At 44.0% G+C, this 22135-nt stretch overlaps 1 protein-coding gene across 5 annotated transcripts in view; it reads left to right on the forward strand.

Moving 5' to 3' along the window:
- LOC148017154 (formin-like protein 14) overlaps positions 1–22135 on the forward strand; it is a 107251-nt gene that overhangs the window by 45164 nt on the left and 39952 nt on the right. For all 5 annotated transcript variants that reach the window (XM_087663335.1, XM_087663334.1, XM_087663336.1 and 2 more), the window contains one exon: positions 9009–9107. In XM_087663335.1, the coding sequence (XP_087519461.1) occupies positions 9009–9107 (99 nt within the window). The remainder of the gene's footprint in view (positions 1–9008; positions 9108–22135) is intronic.

Below are 22135 nucleotides of genomic sequence, written 5' to 3' on the forward strand. Positions count from 1 at the left end.
AAAAGTAAAGCCTGAAAAAGAAGGGTGAAGCCACGACCAAAGATCTTGCTTAAGCACGCGCAAAGCAAAAGAATTCCACACCCGGCTTTCCGGCGTATCCATTACCGAATGTCCTGAAGTGGGCTGAGAAGAGTCAACACACATATTGAAATCTCCCATCTAAAACCCCCTTTGGCCAAGTGACATGGAGCCCTGCAAAGTGGACCAGAGATCCCGTCGGGATGCGGGATCATTCGGAGCATAGAGGCCCAGCAACCATAAAATCTCTCCTTCAAATAAGACTTCGATGACCAGAAAGCGGCCCTGCACATCATTTTTGACAAGAACAGGCTGGTATTTCTCATGGACAATCATCAGCACGCCCGAATAGTACGTAGCATGTGTCCCTGCATAAAACAGACGGAAGCCGTGACAATCCACAATTTTCCCTGCTTCAGCGTGACTTTTGTGCTCAACTGCACACAATACATCCCACTGGTTCTCATGCAAGACAGTCCACATGGCATGTTGCTTATGGCGAGAGAAAATGCCTCGCACATTCCACGTGGCTATCTTCATATATCTTCAAACAAGGGAGTCAGGAACGAGGCGCCTGTTGCCTCGCTTTCACCTTTTCCGCGAGAGCATCTAGGACGCCCTCATCCAGAAAATCAGTCAACTCTGCAAACGAATTCTGGCGACCTGCTTTAGAGGTAGAAGGAACATCCACTGCCTTGGGAGTGGGGCGGGGATAATGCCGATCCCAGGGTGTAATGACATTACCTTTTGTATCAAACGCCAGCTTAGCAGGTGGGCCCTTGGAGCCGTCTATATAGGCTTTCTTTGTAGACTGATTACGGGGGCCAGACGGGGCCATAGTACGCGCAGCCGGCTGTGAAGTGAACATTTCTTTCCGGCGCATATACGTGCGCACGGAATCCTGTGAAGTATTAGGCCCAGGATCCGCCCGGCCTGCATCCAGCTTTTTACCTTTTTTTTGACGTGCCTCAATCCAATCAGTGCTACGAGAATCCAAACCTAGGACTTGCTGTTTGCCTTTATCCACGACATTTGGTGGCTGAAGGGCCTCCTGTGTCGGGGCATCAAGCACCATGTTATCCTTAGGCAGCACAACCGGCGCATCCTCGGAAGACGGTTGCCTTTCAGGGCATTCGGCCATGAAATGCCCCAATTTACCACATGAAAAGCAGTGGCCTGCAAAGTTGCCCCATTTTAAGCGAAAATGCAAAGGATGCATACTAGAACAATTGAGGCGAAGCCACGTAGGCCTTTTCCTGGCTGTGTCCCATAACATGCATAAACGATTTCGATTCATAGCCCTGAGGCTTGGGGGCACCAACACTGTTCCCACAACGGCCATTGCATCCTTCAACAATGGCCAATAAACCGCCGGACAATTTTCCACTTCCACCCATACCGGGCATTCTCGTTGAAGCAGACGCTGGAAATCGCCCATAGGGCGCCAGGGTACAACATGGACCAAGCGGCGATCAAAGAATAATGGCAGCTTGGACAGGAGCTCAGCTCGATGTGTTTCCGATTTCAACAGCACCTCATAAAAGCCGCGAGGTCCAAGGAAGATCTCCTCGACACACTCCCCTTGCAATAAATGGTACATCCACTGGCGAATATGTGAAAGCACTGGGATCCTGCCAGTGAAGAAAAGTATAACTGCACGGTCATAAAACACCGAGAAGGACCGCAAGACTGATTTCGGGTCCACCGTGGCTTCCAGCACATCATCAGTTCCCGCGTCAGAAAAAGTTTCAGTGTTGTGCTGGACATAATCGCCAAGCAGAGTATTGGCAAAGTCCAGCAAATGCTCCCAGTCAATCTCCTGCGAATCCACCGGATCAGAGGCAACCTGCGCATAGGAACGTTCATGAGGACCCATTGGCTCGTCAGAAGTATGCTTGGAGCGTTTGCCCGCAGGCAGCAGTTCAGAACCCGGAGGCATCTCCTCCGTGCAGGGCACCATATCCTCCGGCTCCTCTGTATCGGAATCAGGGCCAAGGGCTGCCACCGTCCGGTCTAGAAAATCCATATCCAGGCCAGCCATACTGCTTCCTTAGCGCTGCCCGCGGACGAAAAGCAGGGGACCACAGGCGAACAGGCGTGCACTCGTTCAGGCGTCGCTCTCTCTCTCTCTCTCTCTCTCCCTCTGTGTACAGATCAGGGGGTGCACCACTCGGCTGTAGCAACAGGACTACAATGTAGAACCGGGCAGACACGCGCAGATGACCCGGGGTGTCGGGTAACCGGAGAAACACGGGGGAGGCGTAAATGTGGCTGCGGCAGCCGCGCACGCTGACACAGAGAAGTCTGCAAAATCAGGGAACCACCTGGCTGCAGCAACTGGACTGCAACGGGACTCCTGTTTGTGCAGACGAACGGCGTGCCGTCTTCAGGCGTCGACGTGGCGGATCAAGCAACGGCAGGGCGGAACGAAGCGGCTTGCTCTGCGACCACAGGCGGAAGACGGCAGTCGTCAGGCGAGGAGGTAGGCACACGCGGAAGACGGCACTCGTCAGGCGAGCAGGCAGGCACAGGCGGAAGGTGGCAATCCTCTCTCTCTCTCTCTCTCTCTCTCTCTCTCTCGGGAATTTGTGCCACATGGCATACATGTAACAAATTTCTCGTTTAAACCTTCCGGTCTAAAATTCTCCACGATCGGTGTAAACTTTGACCTCGGCACAGACCAAAGAATCAATCCTCCTGCAAAAACGAAGATAATGACGCGAACAGATTCTGGGGTCCAAAGATCTCGGCTTAATCCAAGAGAACTTTGGGCGTAAGAAGCAACAGCAACAACTAAAGAAAAGAAAAATAAAATATTTATATAAGTAAATAAGAAAAACAATTACAAAAAGTATCACCATTTGGTGACACATGCACTTTGGACATTGGAATGGTGAGCTAAAAAGAAAATGCCTTAGTGTCACATCCGCAATCGGGGGAATATTCTCTATGTTGTCTGAAGTGAGCAATACGCAATTGAGATGCAATGGTCAGTGATGGCGATGGTAGATAGAGAGAAAAACGTGAGCAACAACAGAGAGTAGTAGAGTGAGAGAGATGCACGATGTGTGGGTATAATAGAGTGTACATCTTTTAGGTTTTTGAGATAGATATATAAAAGTACAAGTGCTAAGGGTGCATTCACACCCGTGTACATATAAAAGGCATGGTAGCCCTTTATTCCCAATAGCTTTCCACCCAAAGGCAGTGTTTTTTAATGTTGAGAAAAATAATCAGCTAAGTGTAAGCATGTACATGACTGAAATACATATACTATCCAACTTCTATCATTTGTCGGCAATGAGCAAACTGCTCTACTGGAAGACCCTTCGTGAGAAGATATGCAGACTTATCATTTGTATGTACCTTGACAAGCTCAATGCTTTTGCTGTCAAGTACATCCTTGATAAAGTGATACTTCACTTGTATACGCTTCGTCTTTGCATGAAAGATGAGGCTCTATGCTAGCATGATAGCACTTTGACTATCACAATGGAGGATAGGGATCTCGGTAATGCCAAGCTCTTCCACTAGATGTGAAAGCCATAAAGTCTCCTTGCATGTCTTAGTGGCGGCTGCATACTTTGCCTCTATAGTAGACAATGCAACACACTTCTGTAGCTTGGAGATCCAGGAAACTGCTCCCCTTGTGAAGGTGTATACATATCTTGAAGTAGACTTTTTGCAGTCAAGAGAACCAATATAGTTTGTATCCGTAAAGCCAATGACAGATGCCTCCTACTTTCCAAAGCAAATGCACAAATCCTTTGTGCCCTTAAGATATCTCATGATACCTTTCATTGCTTCCCAATGCTTTTTGCCAGGATGTGCCATGTACTTGCTCACCACTTCTATTGCAAATGCTATGTCAGGATGGGTAGCAACCATAGCATACATCAAGCTACCCATAGCTGAAGCATGCGGAATCTTGGCCATTTCAACCTTTTCATCATTAGATGTAGGGCTGTCCTCTGTACTAAGTGGAAGGAAAAGATGATATGTAAACTCAACAAAAGCTTGTATGGGCTGAAATAGGCACCGCGTGATTGGTATCATAAGTTCAATGCATTTGTGCAATCTCAAGGATTCAAAAGAAGTCAAGTGGATCATTGCTTGTATACCAAGAAGGCAACAGATGGTAGCCTTATTATGTTGGTTTGGTATGTGGATGACATGCTGATTGTCGGTAGGGATATTGCTGCTTTGACACATTGAAGTAGAACCTACACGGTAGTTGTGACATGAAGGATCTTGGTGAGGCAAATCACATTCATGGCATTTGTATACTTGGGGATAGATCGAAAAAGATGATATGTAAACTCAACAAAAGCTTGTATGGGCTGAAATAGACACCGCCTGATTGGTATCGTAAGTTCAATACATTCATGCAATCTCAAGGATTCAAAAGAAGCCAAGTGGATCACTGCTTATATACCAAGAAGGCAATAGATGGCAGCCTTATTATGTTGGTTTTGTATGTGAAAGACATGCTGATTGCCGGTAGGGATATTTATGCTTTGGACACATTGAAGCAGAACCTACACAGCAGTTTTGACATGAAGGATCTTGGTGAGGCAAATCACATTGATGGCATGCGTATACTCAGGGGCAGATCGAAAGGTCTTCTTTATCTCTCACAGTAGGAGTATGTATCCAAGATTTTGTAGTGTGTTAATATGGAGGTGGTGGAAAGTAATTGTCGTACCATTGCCTCCATATGTGACCTTTGGCTTGTAAACCCATTTGCATGGTAGGACTTTTTGCCCCTCGGGCAAATGCATCAAATCCCAGTGCCATTCTTCTTTAGAGATTCTATCTTTGACAACATAGCTGTATACCACATCCTGTTATCCTCTCTATCCATTGTTTCCTTGAAGCATGATGGTTCAGTGCATTCTGGCAACATGACATAATCAACAACATAATTTGTACCAGGAACAGACCTATCCAGCAATTTTGTAATTTTGGTTGATCTACAGATCAATGATTAGTGTTTGCTGGCTGTTCATTCTTCAAATTTGCATTAACAACTTGCTATTCAAATAGTTCAACAAGAAAATGTTCTAATGGCACATTTTCTTGCTGAAACTGTGGTATATCATGGGCAACTTCTTGTTGATCAATTTCAACATCATTCACTGCATTTATAGGGTCATTTGTTGCAGGTATTTGCTGCTGTACAACATGCACTCTTTGTTGTCCTACAGGTATCTCTTCTCGGAACACAACCTTCTTGACTTTCTCAGTCTTTTCGGGTTGTTTATGCATGTGATCTTCCGGAAGATAATGTCATTGTTGCGTACAAATTTCCTTTTCGTGGGATCCCATAATCTATACCCCATTTCACCCTCATCACCATATCCTAGGAAAATGCATTTGCAGGACTTTGGCTTCAATTTGCTGCGTTGTTCCTTGTGTATGTGCACAAATGCCTCGCAGCCAAACACTCTCAAGTGTGTATACGAAGGTGGCTTGCCCGGCCACACTTCTTAAGGGACTCTCCCTCCCAAAGACCTATTTGGTGATTGATTTATCAAGTGTATGGCTGCCATAACAATCTCTGCCTAAAATCCATGGGGTAATGTAGCACGAGATAGCATGGTATGGACCTTTTCCTGAATAGTCCTATTCATACGCTTTGCAACACTATTTTGAGGCAGATTATGAGGGACAGCAAGCTCCCTCTTTATCCCTTTGCTATCACAAAAAGCTTAGAAGGCTTTTGAAATATATTCCCCACCAATGTCAGAGCAAAGACACTTTAATGTCTTGTTGGTCATATTTTCAGCAAGTGCTAGGAAATTTTAAAACTTATCTAAGGCCTCGTCTTTACAACGGATTGGATAAACCCATACTTTGCATGTGGCATAATCAACAAACGTGATAAAATATTTCTTTTCCCCTAGAGATAACCCCGACATCTCACATATATCTAAATGTACCAACTCTAAGAGTAAAGACTTTAATGAAAGAGACTTTTTATGTGATGTTTGAGCATGCTTACCAAATTTACAATGATCACAATGGTTAAAATCAACATGCCTCAAACATGGCAAATAACCCAAACAAGAAAGTGCTTTCATTCCAGTTTGACTCATGTATCCCAACCGGCCATGCCACAGAGACACACTTGGCTATATTTTACCTATTTAGCTCTTCCATGAGGAAAGAGCTCTCCACATCTGAATATAACAGTATAGCATTGGAGTTACTCATTGTTGTCCTAAAAGTATCCCACCTTACAGGCAAAGTGCATAGCAAAAATGTTGCCTTGAACTCTCCATCAATGTTGAACGTCAAAGCAACTAGCTGGCTGAAAATAGAGTTAAACTCATTCAAGTGTACAGACATGGATGTACCTTCCTTTATTGAAGGTCCATCAATTTCTTCAACCAATAAACCTTACTTGTTGCACTTTTCTGAGTGTATAACTCCTTAAGTCTTTGCCACATATCATAAGGAGAATTCAATTTCTCTATGTTAAATAGCAGAGTGTTTGACATTGAAAGCTCTATGGTAGAGCATGCAAGCTCATCTAAGTCGTCCCACTCATCTTGATCCACGGTTGTTGGTTTTACCCCTTCTATCTTTATTGGCTTCACCTGTTTCTTTTGCACCAAGACATTATAGCATTGCTTCTGCCATATAGCAAAGTTGTGTGCACCCTCAAGCTTCTTGATGTGCAAAAGATTGCTGCTATCATTGCTGCCAGCCATGATTTACAGTCCAAAAATTGACTCAAAAGTCAAAAAATACAAGCCCAATTGTCACACAAATGACCAAGGTACAAGATAAGTACCAAGCAGCAATGAAAAACCAGGCGATTGCAGAAATTTCAGATCTGAAAATCAAATTTCAGAGTTACAAAATGTGTGCCACAGCACACCACAAGTAATTGTAGTTGTTGCATGGGCTAATACATCAGATTCCATGAGAAAGGCCCAAATTTTAGCTGCAATTTCTGCTCCAAATGCATCTGCGGGCACAAATTTGACCCACACAGTCAAAAGCCCCAAAATTTCTCTACTCTAACTACTCAAATTGCATCAAACATAACTCCCGAGTAGATTCCACAAGCCAATTTTGCAAAAGCCCCAAATTTGCCCAGGGTCCAATGTGCTCAATTTGCACAGAAATTGTACCACAAGTGCATTTCAAGACCAAATTTGACACAAATCTTGCAAATTTTGCAAAAGCCCCAAATTTGCCTAGGGTCAATGTGCTCAATTTGCATAGAAATTGTATTGCAAGTGCATTTCAAGGCTAAATTTGACACAAATTTTGCAAATTTCGCAAAAGCCCCAAATTGCCGAGGTCCAATGTGTCAAGATTTCAAGAAATTGTACTTGTCATTGTGCAATTTCCACAAACACATGAAAAATCCCAATTTCTGAGACCTGAATGTATGCAAATTTCGCAAATTTTACTCAGCGAAGTAAAATCTCCGAGCATACATACATCAGAAGCCCCAAATTCTGGGAGTAAATGCATGCACAATCTCTGAGATTCTTCAATCTGTTCTGAGCAGTGCGTGACAGGCTGCAAAATTTACCAAAAGGATGAACCTTTGAAAAAAACGTGATTTTTTACCAGGAAAAAAAACTTGAATTTCCAAGCAGCTGCGCGTGACCTGCACTGACCTAGAAACTATCGCCTGACTGCCAAATAGCCGTGCGTAACCGGCATTGACCTGGAAGCTGTGGCCTGACTGCTGAACTGACTGAAACATGACCCGAAAGCTGTCACCTGACCTGCGCTGACAGAAATATCTGTTGCCCGCTTGAAACAGGTCACGCCTGACCTGTGGACTGCCCGAGACAGCTGCGCCTGACCTGCGCATGCTGCCTCTGACCTGAAATGTGGACGACCTACTGTTTTCTTCACATGGGATAAGCTAACACAGCTCAAATGAACTCCGGGAAGCGTGCTCACGATAATCGATGCTCTAATACCAGTTTGAAGTGAGCCATATGCAGCTGTGATGCAACGGTCAGTGATGGTGGTGGTAGATAGAGAGAAAAACGTGAGCAGCAATAGAGAGTAGTAGAGTAAGAGAGATGCACAATGTGTGGGTACAATGGAGTGTACCTCTTTTAGGTTTTTGAGATAGATATATAAAAGTACAAGTGCTAAGGGTGCATTCACACCCATGCACATATAAAAGGCAAGGTGGCCCTTTATTCCCAACACTGTCCTTGACAAGGGGACGGCTAGGGATAGGGAAAGGGACCTGTTCCCTTGTGGATGGCACCTATACCCCACCAACCCACCCACACCCACACTTCACATCACCCCATAGTTCAAAGTGTCCCTTTTTGTATGATCTTAAACAGGGTATGATTTCTGAGGATAATTATTTACCACAATTTTTATATGTTTTCTGTATGCTGTCCAACCCCCTGTCCCCGTTCCTTGAGTCTGGAATGTTGCTTGTGCCCTGCCCCCCTCCCTTGTCCCATGTTTCTATTACTGTTGACCAGCATCAGATCTGATGATGTGGCAGATGCTGGTATCAGCCTGTCTGCTTTTAATTCTCACGGGTTACCAGCATCATTGAGGCAGACATAGGAAGAGCATGCAGACAGGCAGTCTAACAGCAGCGGACATGCAATTGGACAGCTGGGCAAACCAGGTAAGGGATAGTGTGGCAGTTGGACCGGAGCTCAGCAGATTGGAACATGCTGAACCTAGCAGCCAGGTTGACTAAAACTCCTGCTAGTTTGGTTTATTAAACAAGACGCCTGACTCCATCTTCTTCAGACTGCATCTAGGCTTTGTGGTCCTCTTCCTGCAAGTATAGCCAGCACTGGCATTCCACAATTCCTAGGTCTAGACTGCCATGATTTTTGATTCAACGTTTTTCTATAGATTTGTCTGCTTGTTAGAGATATCTGAGCAGGATTAGATTTTTGTTAAATTGCATGAGTTTAAATGTCTTTGTAGGATAGATGGTGGAGATTAATTCTGTTGTGTGTTTGTTTTCTTCTCAGAGTGCTGTATTGGCTTTGGATGGCTCTATGTTAGATATCGATCAAGTGGAGAATTTAATAAAAAATTGTCCAACGAAGGAGGAAATTGACTTGCTCAAGGTATGGTTATGGTTGTTTTGTATTTATCACATTCATTCGTCATGGCATGCATAAATTACTTTCCATATATGTTTTCGGTCTTGTAGAATGGAGGTTTTTCATCATAAATGGTGTTAAAAGAGCTTGAAGCTAATTGACATGCAAAGAGATTGAAAATTCAATTGATAGTTTGTGTTGAATCTTGCCGCTGAATTCACATAGGTCTCAAGCAGTCTTTTAAGACCCTTGCAGCTCAATTAGGAGCCAAGGTAAAACATTGTCATAATGAAGAATCATAATGCTTGGAGTCTGCACCTTATTGGAAATTGAATAAAAAATATTGCACTATGCTCCTTTACATGCCCGTATGAAGGAGACTTGTAGCTAGTTGTGGAGGAACGACTCCTTTTGTGGCCCTTACACCTTGCTTGGATCATGGACAGAGGCCCACTAACGTCTCGATGCAAGGATGTACAAGATAGCTATTCCTATCTCATCTTTGGTTGGCTCTTGGGCAAGATTGCCATGCCAGAGAGACTTAGGAGCATTGTCACAAATGGGAGCTGATAGCTAGCATCATTATTTGGTCTATAGATATAGCCATCCTAAAACGTCGCCCTAGGATCCAACCTGCACACAAGACATGATGCAAGCCAAACTCACCATGAAAGGGACCTCCCAGCCATACAACCAAACAGGCTGACACCATCCTGGTGTATGGATGTATTGGCCAATGGGCCAGGAGTCCAAGAGTGGTGATCACACAATGAAAAATACAATAGGGCCTTAAGTCCTATAAATAGGGCTCAACTGCCCTAACCCCGAAGTGTCCTTAGTGCATTTGCACTAAGTCACTTCGTAACCACCGTGAGCAATGATACTAGCGCCCATTTGGATGTCAAGAGACATAACACATCCAATAGATTTATTGAACATATCCACACTTTCCACAGGAGGTAGGAAAGGCTACATGGTGACTTGGAGACTATGAGGTTCTTAGGATTGGGGATTTTGACACTTTCTTTCTTTGTCAGCCACACATGGTTTGGCATTATAGATGTCCTTATTGATATTCATTTAGGCCATATAATACTTACTTTTGTTGTATATTGGTTTTTTGGGAGTCCGTTACATGGCTAATTTTGTACTTTGTGTTGAGATATGTTGTCCCAAGGGGATTTATTAATAGAATTATTCTCTTCTCTGAAAACAAAGTATGAAGATGAAATGTTTAACAAGATTGCTGATAAAATAAGATGAGACTAAGATGCAATGTAGTAGACAGCCACACTCTCATTGCTAACCAGCAGCATGTGGCACTAGAAGAGCAGCCCAACCTTCTCTCCTTGATCGATTGGATCACTGCATGACGCGGGTCCTGAACATGCTGAAATTCTTTGGTGAAGAGCAACAAGAAGATGGAATCTAAAGGAAACTACTATACTTTAAAGCTATTGCTTTGGAATGCAGTGGATAGTAGTGTATTAGCAATGTGCACATTGGCCAGCAGAGGGAGCACCAAAACATAGCTTGAACAAGGGCAACAAGTTGTAACCTTTGTTGAGAAATTAGGCAATGACACCCACCCAATGTAGCCTCTTTGTATGGAGCAGTTGGGCGAAGGGAAATGCAAGCAATCCAGGAGAAGGGGCTGAATCCCATAAGCACAATGGTGGAAAGTGCTATCTACCCAAAAAACTATAAAGCATTGTACTTGCCTATCATTTTGAATGCAATGTCATTGTATTTTTTGTCATTTCAGTTAGTGCCATTGTCTATTGTCATGAGGACATGTATTTTTGAAACCTCACTTAACATGTGGATTAATTTTTAATCACATGGTTAAGTGAATGTTGCATATGTGAGGCGTAAATGGGGTTAGAGTAAATTTACAAGCTCGAGATCCAAGGAAATCACAGGATGTCAAAGGCAAAAGTTGCTATAAGTTATGCCGTACAGGTACTTGGTGGTATCTAGTGCTAGTTGTTAGCGTAGGTCATTCATTTGGCCATAAGTGTCAGTTGGTGACACTAGGGTAGTGGCGTTTAATGGTACTAAACACCAATTTGATGGTCAAAGATGGTGTAGAGACACTCGGAAATGGAAGTTGCCTAGCCAATTTAATTATTGATCAGTCAGATTATTTTTCAAGGCACCGAAATAATTATTAGATTAATTTTTAAGATTTAAAGTCTGAAAATTCATATTTAATTATGGATAATACTGAAAAAACCATTTGGAAAGGTTGCCACTTGTAAAAAATGCTCATGTAAGATTGAAAAACGTCTTTAGAGGCTAGAGAGAGGCATTTTAGTGTATTGAGCTTGCAAGAGAGGGGGAGGAGTTGCTGGTGCTTTGATTTGCAGCCATTGGAGGACCTTTTGAGGCAGCTAGGGATAGGAGAAAACCAATCAACAGCAGGGGATAGCATCTACAGGTTGCTGAGATAGGGTAGTAGTAGTAAATGACTGATTTTCTTTAGTTCTTTACATCTACAAGATGTTGAGACAAGGCAGCAACAGTAAATAACAGATTTTCTTCAGTTATTCATGAAGTCTGAATTTTCTCTCTCCTCAGCATTCTCTCTCATCTCCCATCCTTTCTACAGCCCTGCTCCGAAGATTATAGCATTGAGATCATTGGAGGTTGAGAAATTTCAGATTTCTCTGCTGTAAATCCTAATTTGCAGACAACAGAAATTAGGGTTTAGCAGCAGCCTCAAGAAGCGTGCCAGAAATTGGAAGCTCCAAGACTTGGATTCAACAGGGTTGAAGCTGTCTATTCAAGTGGACTCATGATAAGCAAACTAAATCAAAGATTATCATCATGATCTGAGGCTGCTCTAGCTACTCCTGAAGTGCCAGCCTCATCATCATGTGTACCATAAGCTACTACATCTCCCTCAACATTAGCATGTGTCTCCTCTTCTTGCTGCATCTTCGACTCTGTGAAGGGATCGGGCTTTGTTGTCATATTGTTACATAACGTTCTCAATTTGCACTAATGAATACTAGATCGTTTGCCCTCTCCACACCAGATGGTTCCTCTTCTTTGAAGCAATGTGAGCGCATATACTCCATAATTGCTCCAAACAAGAGGAGCTAATTGACTGACTCAAAATATGAATGACTAGTTATTGTAGCTCAAGACCATTCAACCATAGTCCTCCCACCACAAAACTGCCCCAATCTTACAACAATTCTCGTGTGCATCCCCACAACCAAAAGAACCCCGAAAGGTCCTATAACATGAAAGCTGGTCTTTGATCTTTTGTCTAGTGCCATGATTAGGCACTAGACGAGACAATATAAGTCTCCATGCATCCATAACCTCAGTGTCGTTCTCCTGACGAGCTATAGGAGTTTCATCTCGTCACAACTAAATGGTGTATCTCCTTATATGGCTCATCATTTGGTGCCAACTCATGCAACTTTTCATTCAGCCTATCCATAGCCTCATATACCTTGCCAATGCAAGGTTGCATAGCATTCATAACCCTTAATAAATGCACAATAGGTGATACCATAGCATCTATTTGCTTTATATCATCCCAAAAAGTGGAGTTATTTGCTTTCTCTAAGCGTAAGATACTTGTAGGAGTATCTGCCAATGCTGATAAGGTGAACTCATCACTAAGAAATAGGTGCCTCAAGGCACCATTGCATTCTCTTAATCTGTCTAGCATCAATAAGTTAAAGGCAAATCTGGTATTAGAGTATTTTAAAAGTGTCTTCTTCAACCGCAAAGAGAATTGATGGCAAAGAAACTGGTGATTCAAAACAAAGCTAACCATTTGAGCTCCTTGCTCTATGATAGGTGCAATCCATGATAGGTTATCAATATCCTTTAGTAGGTTATTGAAGCAATGAGCCATACAATATGAAATTGTGAAATGCGGATAATATCCATGGTTAATAGTAACTGTTGCCCTATTTGCGGGCTCTCCATCTACAACAAATCCCACAACATGCTTTGGGCCAATAAGCTCAATACTTGTAACCCACTCTGCTGCAAGTACATCTGTCGACTTTCTTATCTTTGATGCATCACGTGAAGATATGAAATACATTTTCCCATGAGAATAAGCAACCATACCATGAATGGATTGCTTGTGTGTATCACTTCAACCATCAGCAATTAACAAAACTCCATTTTTAGCCCATAGGCTCTTTCTAGTCATTGCTGCTTGCTCAACAAGGCGCTTTTTCTTTTGTCGAGCAAAGTGGTGCGTAAGAGGTTTTTGATGATGGAGATACATGCGAAGCGCTATACTCACAAATCTTCTTGCACATCAATTTAAAATACTCTAACCTGGCTGGAATGTGGTCATGATAAAAAAAATGTGCCCCTGATGTATCCACCTCTTCTTTTTTCTTGGGATCCCAACTAGCATCAAGTGTGCTATGTCTATGTGCAACATGTGGCGTTGTTGATGCCATGGCCGATGCAATGCTTGTAGTAGGTGTGGAGGTAGTATTTCTTGATACTGATCTTGCTCTAGATACATCTGATGGGGATGGCATCACAAAAGTTACAAGGTTAATTGCAACACTTTGTGGTCTAGATGCAAGATAAGCTTGTTGACGTGCTACACAGTTACGAAGCTCCCTTTGCTTCTCCAAGGTCACATTAGGACAAAACTATACCTCTGAATTTGGCTCATGTAGGACATGAGCTCAGATCTAATTATGCATAAAATAGAACAAGTGGCAATTTGTATTTTATATCTAATATTTAAGTAACTTTAAAAAATTAAAATTAATAAAAATTCAAAATAGAAATGCTTGGTTCAACGGATTACCTTGTTTGCTTTGTTAGAGATGCCATTCCTTGGACAGTGCAGCAGGTAGGACATGTCATCGCTACGTTAGCGGGACACGTTAGCAGTCAGCGCAGGTGCCACATGGCAGCCTGTAGTCAGACAGATTTATGTCAGTCAACTGCACTTAATGCAGCTGTTAAATGCCGTTGACCTGGTCATTTTTGGCCTTTTCTTTTCTGCTATTTATAGCAGTCCTCCAGCACATTGTGATCACTTGTATCTGACAGAGACAGCCTGCTGGTGACAGACAGCATGCGGGCTGATGGAGATCGAGGTTCTCAAGACGGAGACATATGTAGATATTTCTGCATTCCTATACAACATTCTTCATTGCAGATTTTCTGCATTTCACAGTCTCCTTCTCTCTCTCTCTCTTCTCTTTGTGTTCACTCTCTCAGTCTTGGTCCCACGCTTCCGTATTGCTGCACTCTGACATGGTATCAGAGCAATGAAATTGAACTGACTGAGTCAAGAATCTACCTGAAGAGGAGATTTCAACGCGACACAAGGCTGTGTTTCCAACATTCGAGGGCGAGCAGGAGGGCTGTGCACTGAAACATGGCTGAAGCGAGCGTGGGCGTGCGGGAAAGGAGTCCAGTTGGTGAATTTGCTGCAGGTGGTTGTTGTTTGAAGGGCAGGACGGCTGCGTTTTCGGCCTTCCATTGCAGATTTTACCCTTTCATCGCCTCCGACGGTTGAAGAAGGTTTGGGAAGCGAAGGAAAGAGCCCTAGCAGGTTGCATCTTCACTGTTAGAGGGGGTTGCTTTTGTGTTTGTGCAGACATTGCAGGTGAAAATGTCTACAAAGACTGACTTGGAGTTCAAGGCGATCATGGACCGGAAGGTGCTTGTCCTCCTGGCTCTTCCATCGGATCAAAAGCTTGATGGTGACAATTACCGCATTTGGTGCGTGATGATGTTGGCCATTTTGGAGTCTTATGATTTGGGGGAGCTTGTGATGGAGAAGATTAACGGGCCCTCGGTGAGAGATGAGTCTAAACTCTCTTCTAATGCTCATGCGGAGTTGACCAAGGCCCAGTCTCATTGGGACAAACTGAATGCCCGGATTCGTTCTTTTCTTTTTCTGTCTTGTACTAGAGCTGTAATAGCTCACATCAAGCACTTGACGGTGGCTTGAGAGATATGGTTGGAGCTTGACAAGATGTATAACTGGATGACCCTGATGAAGAGGGTTTCTTTGGAGGTGCAGATGCAGACCTTGCCTGTGAATAAGTCTTCTTTGCTTCGGGAACACATCAACAAGCTTCGGCAGCTTCAAATGCAAGTTCAAAATGTGGGGAAGCCTATGTTCTCCGAAGACATGGTGATCACTTTATTGTCCCAGTTGCCACTATGATTCGGTACTTTTTATTCCGCTCTTATTGCATCAGGGCGGGAGTTGACTCTTCGATGGGAAGAACTAGTTCCTATGGTCTTGGACCAAGAGAAACAATTGAAGGGACATAATGCTTCCAAATCGGAGACATTGGTTGGTCAAGCCTCTCAGAAGAAGGGGAAGGACCAAAAGAAGGAGAATAATAAATCCAAGAAGGACAAGGATAAAGAATTGACATGCCATATTTGTGGTAAGATCGGTCATTGGAAGAAGGATTGCCCCGACAAGGACAAGAAGGACACCAAGAAGGACTCGAAGGATTCTTGAGTGGTTTCTGTATCCTCATCAGCTGCTTTTCTACACTTAGTGGTCATTGAGGATCTCTCACACACGATCCAAGCCATGGCATGCTCGGTTTGGCCACGTGAACTATGAGTACCTTCGGAAGGCGGCGCAAGGATCGTTTGTTTGAGGTTTGCTGGACATAGTGGTGAGCCAACAGCCATGTGTCTCTTGCATTCGTAGCAAACTGCATCGGGATGCGATTCCCAACAAAGCTTCAAGGCGGTCTACTTCACCTTTGGAGCTTATATCTACGGATCTTTGTGGCATGATGAGGATTGAGTTCCTGAATGGAAGCTTGTACTTCACGTTGATTGTAGATGACTATAGCACGATGACATGGGCCTATTTCTTGATGTTGAAGCTGGAGGCTTTCTCCCACTTCAAGGATTGGCTTCTCTTTGAGGAGAACCGATTTGGCGGGAGATTGAAGACCTTGCGATCAAACAAGGGTGGTGAATTTGTGTCTAATGAGTTTGCTTGTTTTTGTGTAGATAGGGGGATTCACCAGGAGTTTGCTAACACCAACACTCCTCAAGAGAATGGCATTTTGGAGTGAAAGAACCGAAGTGTGATTGAGATGGCGCACACCATGACGGAGCACCGACAGACACCTTAGTTTCTATGGGCCGAGACAATGGCTACGACAGTTCACACCCTCAATCGATCTCCCACTTCAGCCGTTGATAAGATGACACCTTTTGAGGCTTGCTTTGGGACTAAGCTTGATGTCTCTTATTTCAGGATCTTTGGGTGTGATGCCTGTGTGCACATCTTGAAGACACAACGTGACAAGTTTGAGGCGGCTTCCAGACGATAGGTTTTTGTTGGTTACAACTCCTAGTCCCAAGGTTATCGGTCGTTTGATCCTGTCAAGCGGGATGTCTAGACGAGCCAAGATATGTGGTTCGTGGAACTTCCAGCCACAGAGGGGGGTGAGGAGCACCCGTCCTTGGAGATCCAAGGGAGAGTTGGGCTCCCGAGACAGTTCCTTTGAAGCTAGAGCCTCTCGATGGAGATTCTTCTTCTGATTCAGAGTCTTCCCTTCCACTGGCCACCCCTGTGGAGCTTCGCCAGTGGATATACCCGAGTCTTTAGGAGATGGAGAGCGATGAGGAGAGATCCGGTCTCCTCCTCGTTGGGCCCATGACACGCTCCGAGATTCAGGGACCGAGGGGGTCCTTGAGGAGTGGGAACTGTAGGATGGACTGTGGAGGTCACGGAGGAATTAGGCCCATTCTACTGAGCTTGTTTGCTCTAACTATTGTTTGATGACCCGTGTTATGCACGATCGAGAGCCCACTTCCGTGAAGGAGGCTTTGCAGTTTGACCATTGGTGGAAAGCTATGGAAGCTGAGTTGGAGGCTATTGAGAGGAATGACACTTGGTACCTGGTGCCTTGTCCCTCTCACAAGAAGGTAATTGGCGTCAAGTGGGTCTTCAAGACCAAGTACCTTAGCAATGGTTCTTTGGACAAGCACGAGGCTCGCCTTGTTGCTAAAGGTTTTGCTCGGCGCCCAGGCATTGACTTCCATGATATTTTTGCTCCCACTGTTCGTATGGCGACTATTCGAGATGTTCTTGTCTTGGCTGGCCATAGGAGATGGCCTGTCTATTAGTTGGATGTGAAGTCGGCCTTTCTCAATGGTGACTTGCAAGAGGAGACCTATGTAGAGTAGCCTTTCGGCTTTGGATCCTTGGATGGGAAAGTATACAGGTTGAGGAAGGCCTTGTATGGCTTCAAGCAGGCTCCGCGTGCATGGAACGAGAAGATTAACTCGTTCCTTCTGTCAAAGTTGGGATGTTGGCACTCTAAGGCCGATCCGCAGCTTTATGTGCACACTTTCGAGGTTGGTCGTGTGTTGTTTGTGTTGTATGTTGATGATTTGATTCTTATAGGTGACCATGCACAGAAGGTCCAAGAGACCAAGATAGCTTTACATCAGACGTTCGAAATGACGGACTTGGGGCTTCTTCATTTTTTCTTGGGTCATGAGATTTATCAGTCTCAGAGGGGGATTTTCATCTCTCAGTAGAGATACATTCAAGAGCTCTTGATGAATTTTGAAATGGAGACTTGTCAAACCATTTCTACTCCTATGGATCCGAATTGGAAGGCCACTTAACACTTAGCTTCTCCCGTGACGGATGCTTCCCGCTACTGTCAGCTGATTGGCTCCTTGATTTGGCTACTCAACACTCTTGTTGATCTTTGTTTTGTTGTGGGTCTTTTGGTGGGATTCATGAGTGAACCCAAATAGGTGCATTGGTAGGCTGCCTTGAGGATTCTTCGATTTTTGCGGGGGACCTCTGACTTAGGGAGTTCTTATCCCCCAGGTACAGATGTTTTAGATCTTGTTCTTGCAGGTTGGAGCGACTCGGATTGGGCTGGCAATGTGGACCATTCGTGATCTACTAGAGGCTGTTGTTTTACCTTGGGTTCAGGTGTTATCTCATGGAGTAGCAAGAAGCAGCCCACGGTAGCCCTTTCTTCTACTAAGGGGGAGTATCGGTCCATGTCTTCCACTACATGTGAGGTTGTGTGGCTTCGGAGATTGTTGGAGGAGCTTGGCTGCCCCCAGACTCATCCTACTCTTTTGCGGTGCGACAATGAAAGTTGCATTGCCTTGGTACAAAATCCTGTATTCCATGCCCGGATGAAGCACATTGAGATCCAGTACCACTTCATTCGGGAGAAGCTTCTGGATGGGACCATTGATGTGGAGTATTGCAAGACGGAGCATAATCTTGCAGATTTGTTCACGAAGGCACTTCCCTAGGCTCTTCTTTGGAGACATGCCAGATCCCTCAGTCTTTTGATCTATCTAGGATCTGAGAGGGGGTGTTAGAGATGTCATTCCTTGGACAGTGCAACAGGTAGGACATGTCATCGCCATGTCAGCAAGACACGTTAGCAGTCAGCGCAGGTGCCACATGGCAGCCTGCAGTCAGCACAGTTCAGGCTATGCAGTTGGACAGATTTATGTTAGTCGGCTGCATTTAATGCAGCCGACCCCGACCTGGTCATTTTTGGCCTTTTCTTTGCTGCTATTTATAGAAGTCCTCCAGCACATTGTGATCACTTGTATCTGACAGAGACAGCTTGCTGGTGACAGAGCATGCGGGCTGACGGAGATCGAGGTCCTCAAGGCAGAGACATATGTAGATATTCTCTCTGCACCGGTGTATATTTCTGCATTCCTATACAACATTCTTCATTGCAGATTTTCTGCGTTTCACAGTCTCCTCTCTCTCTCTCTTCTCTTTGTGTTCACTCTCTCTTAGTCTTGGTTCCACACTTCCGCATCGCTGCACTCTGAGATGCTCCACTAGTTTACTTGTATGGGCAAAGCTTGTAAGCCCACGGTCGAGATCCTCCACCACTCAATGGGCGGTTAGCATTTACTTCTTCCCACCATGACTAATCATCAAACCTTCTTCCTTGACCATTGACATGACGAGCGGGGCGGGAAGGTGAAGCCATTTCAAGCTGAAAATTGAAATAAAAATGGCTCATGAGAAGGGAGAAATCGAGAGAAGGGAGAAGGCTCAAGAGTCAAGAGTGAGGGTCTAGGGAGAAGTTGAGAACTTGATACTTAGAAAAGAGAAGGGAAAAGGAGAGAAGGGAGAAGGAAGAAGAGAAGAGGAGGAGAAGGAACTTGCTGCAAGTGGGTGGGAGGCTGGAGCAATAGGGGGAGTAGACCGGAGGTGGGCGGGAGTGTGCAATGACCAGTCGCAAGCGGGTTGGAGCGTGCAAGAGCATGCAGTTGCAGGTGTGTAGGCGGGAGCAAATGGCACGAAACAAGGCGCACGCAGGAGGCAAGTGGGATACCACGTGGCGTTCCCTGTCCCGTTTCGGACAGAGACACGTTCCTTGTCCAAAACGGGACCGGAAATGTTTCGCAGTTTCGGAATGTAGGACGTGACGATTTCGTGCTGGGAACGGTGTTTCGGTGTCCCGGGGGGCTGTTCCAGCCATTCCTTGTTTCTATGTTAGCATTACAGGAATTCGTCATCGTTGCCTGTTTTGCACCTGCGCCTGTTCGTACAGCTTGCTCTCCCTACACGTAGCGCAATTCTCGTCGAGTTCATAGGGCTTTGAAAGCTTCATACCCCACTTAGAGGGTTTTCAAAATGGTCCTCTCTGTGAGCTGCAATCAGTGAAAAACTAGGCTCTATCTTGAAACCCTAAACAAGAAGCCATAGCCATTTGGGTTGAGGCTCATAAATCACTATATTTTCTCTCCTGCCACTTGAACCAAGTTCTTGCTACTCTGATCAGTTGATTTAGTAAGTTTCCAGCAAAGATTTGCCCATCAAATCAGCAAGGTGGGGAAGATCTATGAAGATTTGAAGGATTCAAGCTCATCAATTCAGTTCAAGTAGTATCTCTTGATACTATTTATCACTGCATTGCTTGTATCTCTTGACACAACCAAAGTCACTCATTTCTAAGACTTTTGGTGCTGATTTGTCTGTTTCAATCACTCCAGCATGGGTAAAGACTCTCGGACATGTCGCTTCAAAGGAGTCGGATTTCATACCTGGCAAACACGCATAAAGCTTATCTTGATGAAGAAGGGCTTATGGGCCATCACTAGTAGACAAGAGAGAAGAAGCCCTGAGATGCAACTCTTGCAGTTGCCTGGTAGAAAAGTAATGACAAGTCTCAAGCCACCATAATGCTTGAACTGGATGGTAGCTATATCCACCATGTGGATACCGGTGACATGTCTCATGACACTTGGAAAAGATTGGATATTTTGTTTAGTGCATAGTCAAAGTCTTCAAAGTATGGCTTATTAATTGAAAATTTCAAACTAGACATGAAACCTAACACATCTCTTGTAACACATTTGAATTACATGGAAAGTCTCTTAACCCAGCTTGCAAGGATCAATATTAAAATGGATGAAGATGTGCATTGGTGTTTTATTAAAAAGTTTGTCTCCAGATTATGATAATGTCTCCACTACTTTAATCAACATGCTAAATTCTAAGCTTGTTGATATCCAAGTATCTTTGTTAGAAGAAGAAAAGAAGATAAAAAAATAAAGAAGAGCCAAGTATCTGTAAGGAAAAACAAGTGTTGTATGTTAGTAACAAATACAAAGGCAAAAAGGACTAGCTAGTTTGTGATTTTCGCAAAAGAACTGGACATACTAAAAAGTTTTGTCATGCCAGAAAAAGGCATCAAAAGGCCTATCTTATAGCGGTGAACGAAGAAGAAGACCATGGACATAAAGAAGCAGAAGAAGAAGAAGAAGACCATCAAGAGCAGAAGGACAAGCCTCACCGGTCCTTCTTTTCACACTACTCTGATAGACTTTTTTGAAGCCTTGTATAACCTTGCCCTAATGCTCCGTTTCAAGCTTGTAAACTCCTCATGTAACCTGGCACTACAGCCTCTATACCCTTTGTGAAGCCCCTGTTATAGCCTCTGGATATTCACTATGTTTTTGGTACCCACACTTAGTTTTGTTTGTGATAGCCTCTAGATGATTACCATGTTTGTGGTGTGCCCACACTTTGTAGGTGGTTGCTCACTAAAGCCTCTACACACTTTGTGCCTTTCTGGTTGTGCAGGAGAGGTATTGAGAATTTAGGCAATCACACCCAGTGTAGCCTCTTTGTATGGAGCAGTTGGGCCAAGAGAAATGCAAGCAATCTAGGAGAAGGGACTGAATCCCATAAGCATAGTGGTGGAAAGTGCTACCTACCCAAAAGACTATAAAGCATTGTACTTATCTATCATTTTGAATGCAATGTCATTGTACTTTTTGTCCTTTCACTCAATGTCATTGTCTATACACACAAGATTGTGTTTATGAGTCCAAGCTTCCATCTTGGAACCTAATTCAATTGTGTGATAGTCATTGTCTCTAAGTTAATGTTATCATGCATCTTCTCCTTCTCTTCCATCTGCCATAGCCATGCTCTAGATCCATGCATTCTAACAACCTTCTCTTATTGATGCATGATAGCCACATGACATGAATAGTGCTGACTACTTGATGACTATTGGTGTCTCTTGGTTTGAGGCTCCTCCTCTTTTAACAGTTGTATAGCCATGAAAAGTTAGATTAAAAACTGTCTATATATTTGGGCCCAACAAGGTCGGATGAGGTCATAGCAAGAACCCTAATGACTCCCGCCTTCCAAGGAGCTTGAAATGCCCACATAGATCCAATATGCAGACATGACATGATGCAAGGCACACAAGCATAACATAGAAATATAGGACAGACATCAAGCTTTACCTCCTAGCCATAAAGCTAATATGGGCTCACCCTCTAGCTTGGGACCAACAAAATGTCAATCCAAGCTCCCTTTGTAAGGATTGGCATCTCATACACGAGCCCACGCTGCATTTTGGTTTCTAGCTTGTTGCCCTTTCATTTTCAGTATCGGCTTGATTTGTGCTTGCATCTATAGTAGGTTGTTTTTTCTGTTTACAACACTTTTCTTCATTAGCATTTGCGTTGACTAGTGGTTATTGCACTCAGGATAATGCTTGGGAAGATGAGACAATCAAATACAATAGTGAGTC

This window comes from Lygodium microphyllum, chromosome 22 (genome assembly GCF_053477565.2).
Source record: "Lygodium microphyllum isolate KBCC chromosome 22, Lygodium_microphyllum_v1.1.10, whole genome shotgun sequence".
Taxonomy (NCBI): Eukaryota; Viridiplantae; Streptophyta; class Polypodiopsida; order Schizaeales; family Lygodiaceae; genus Lygodium; species Lygodium microphyllum.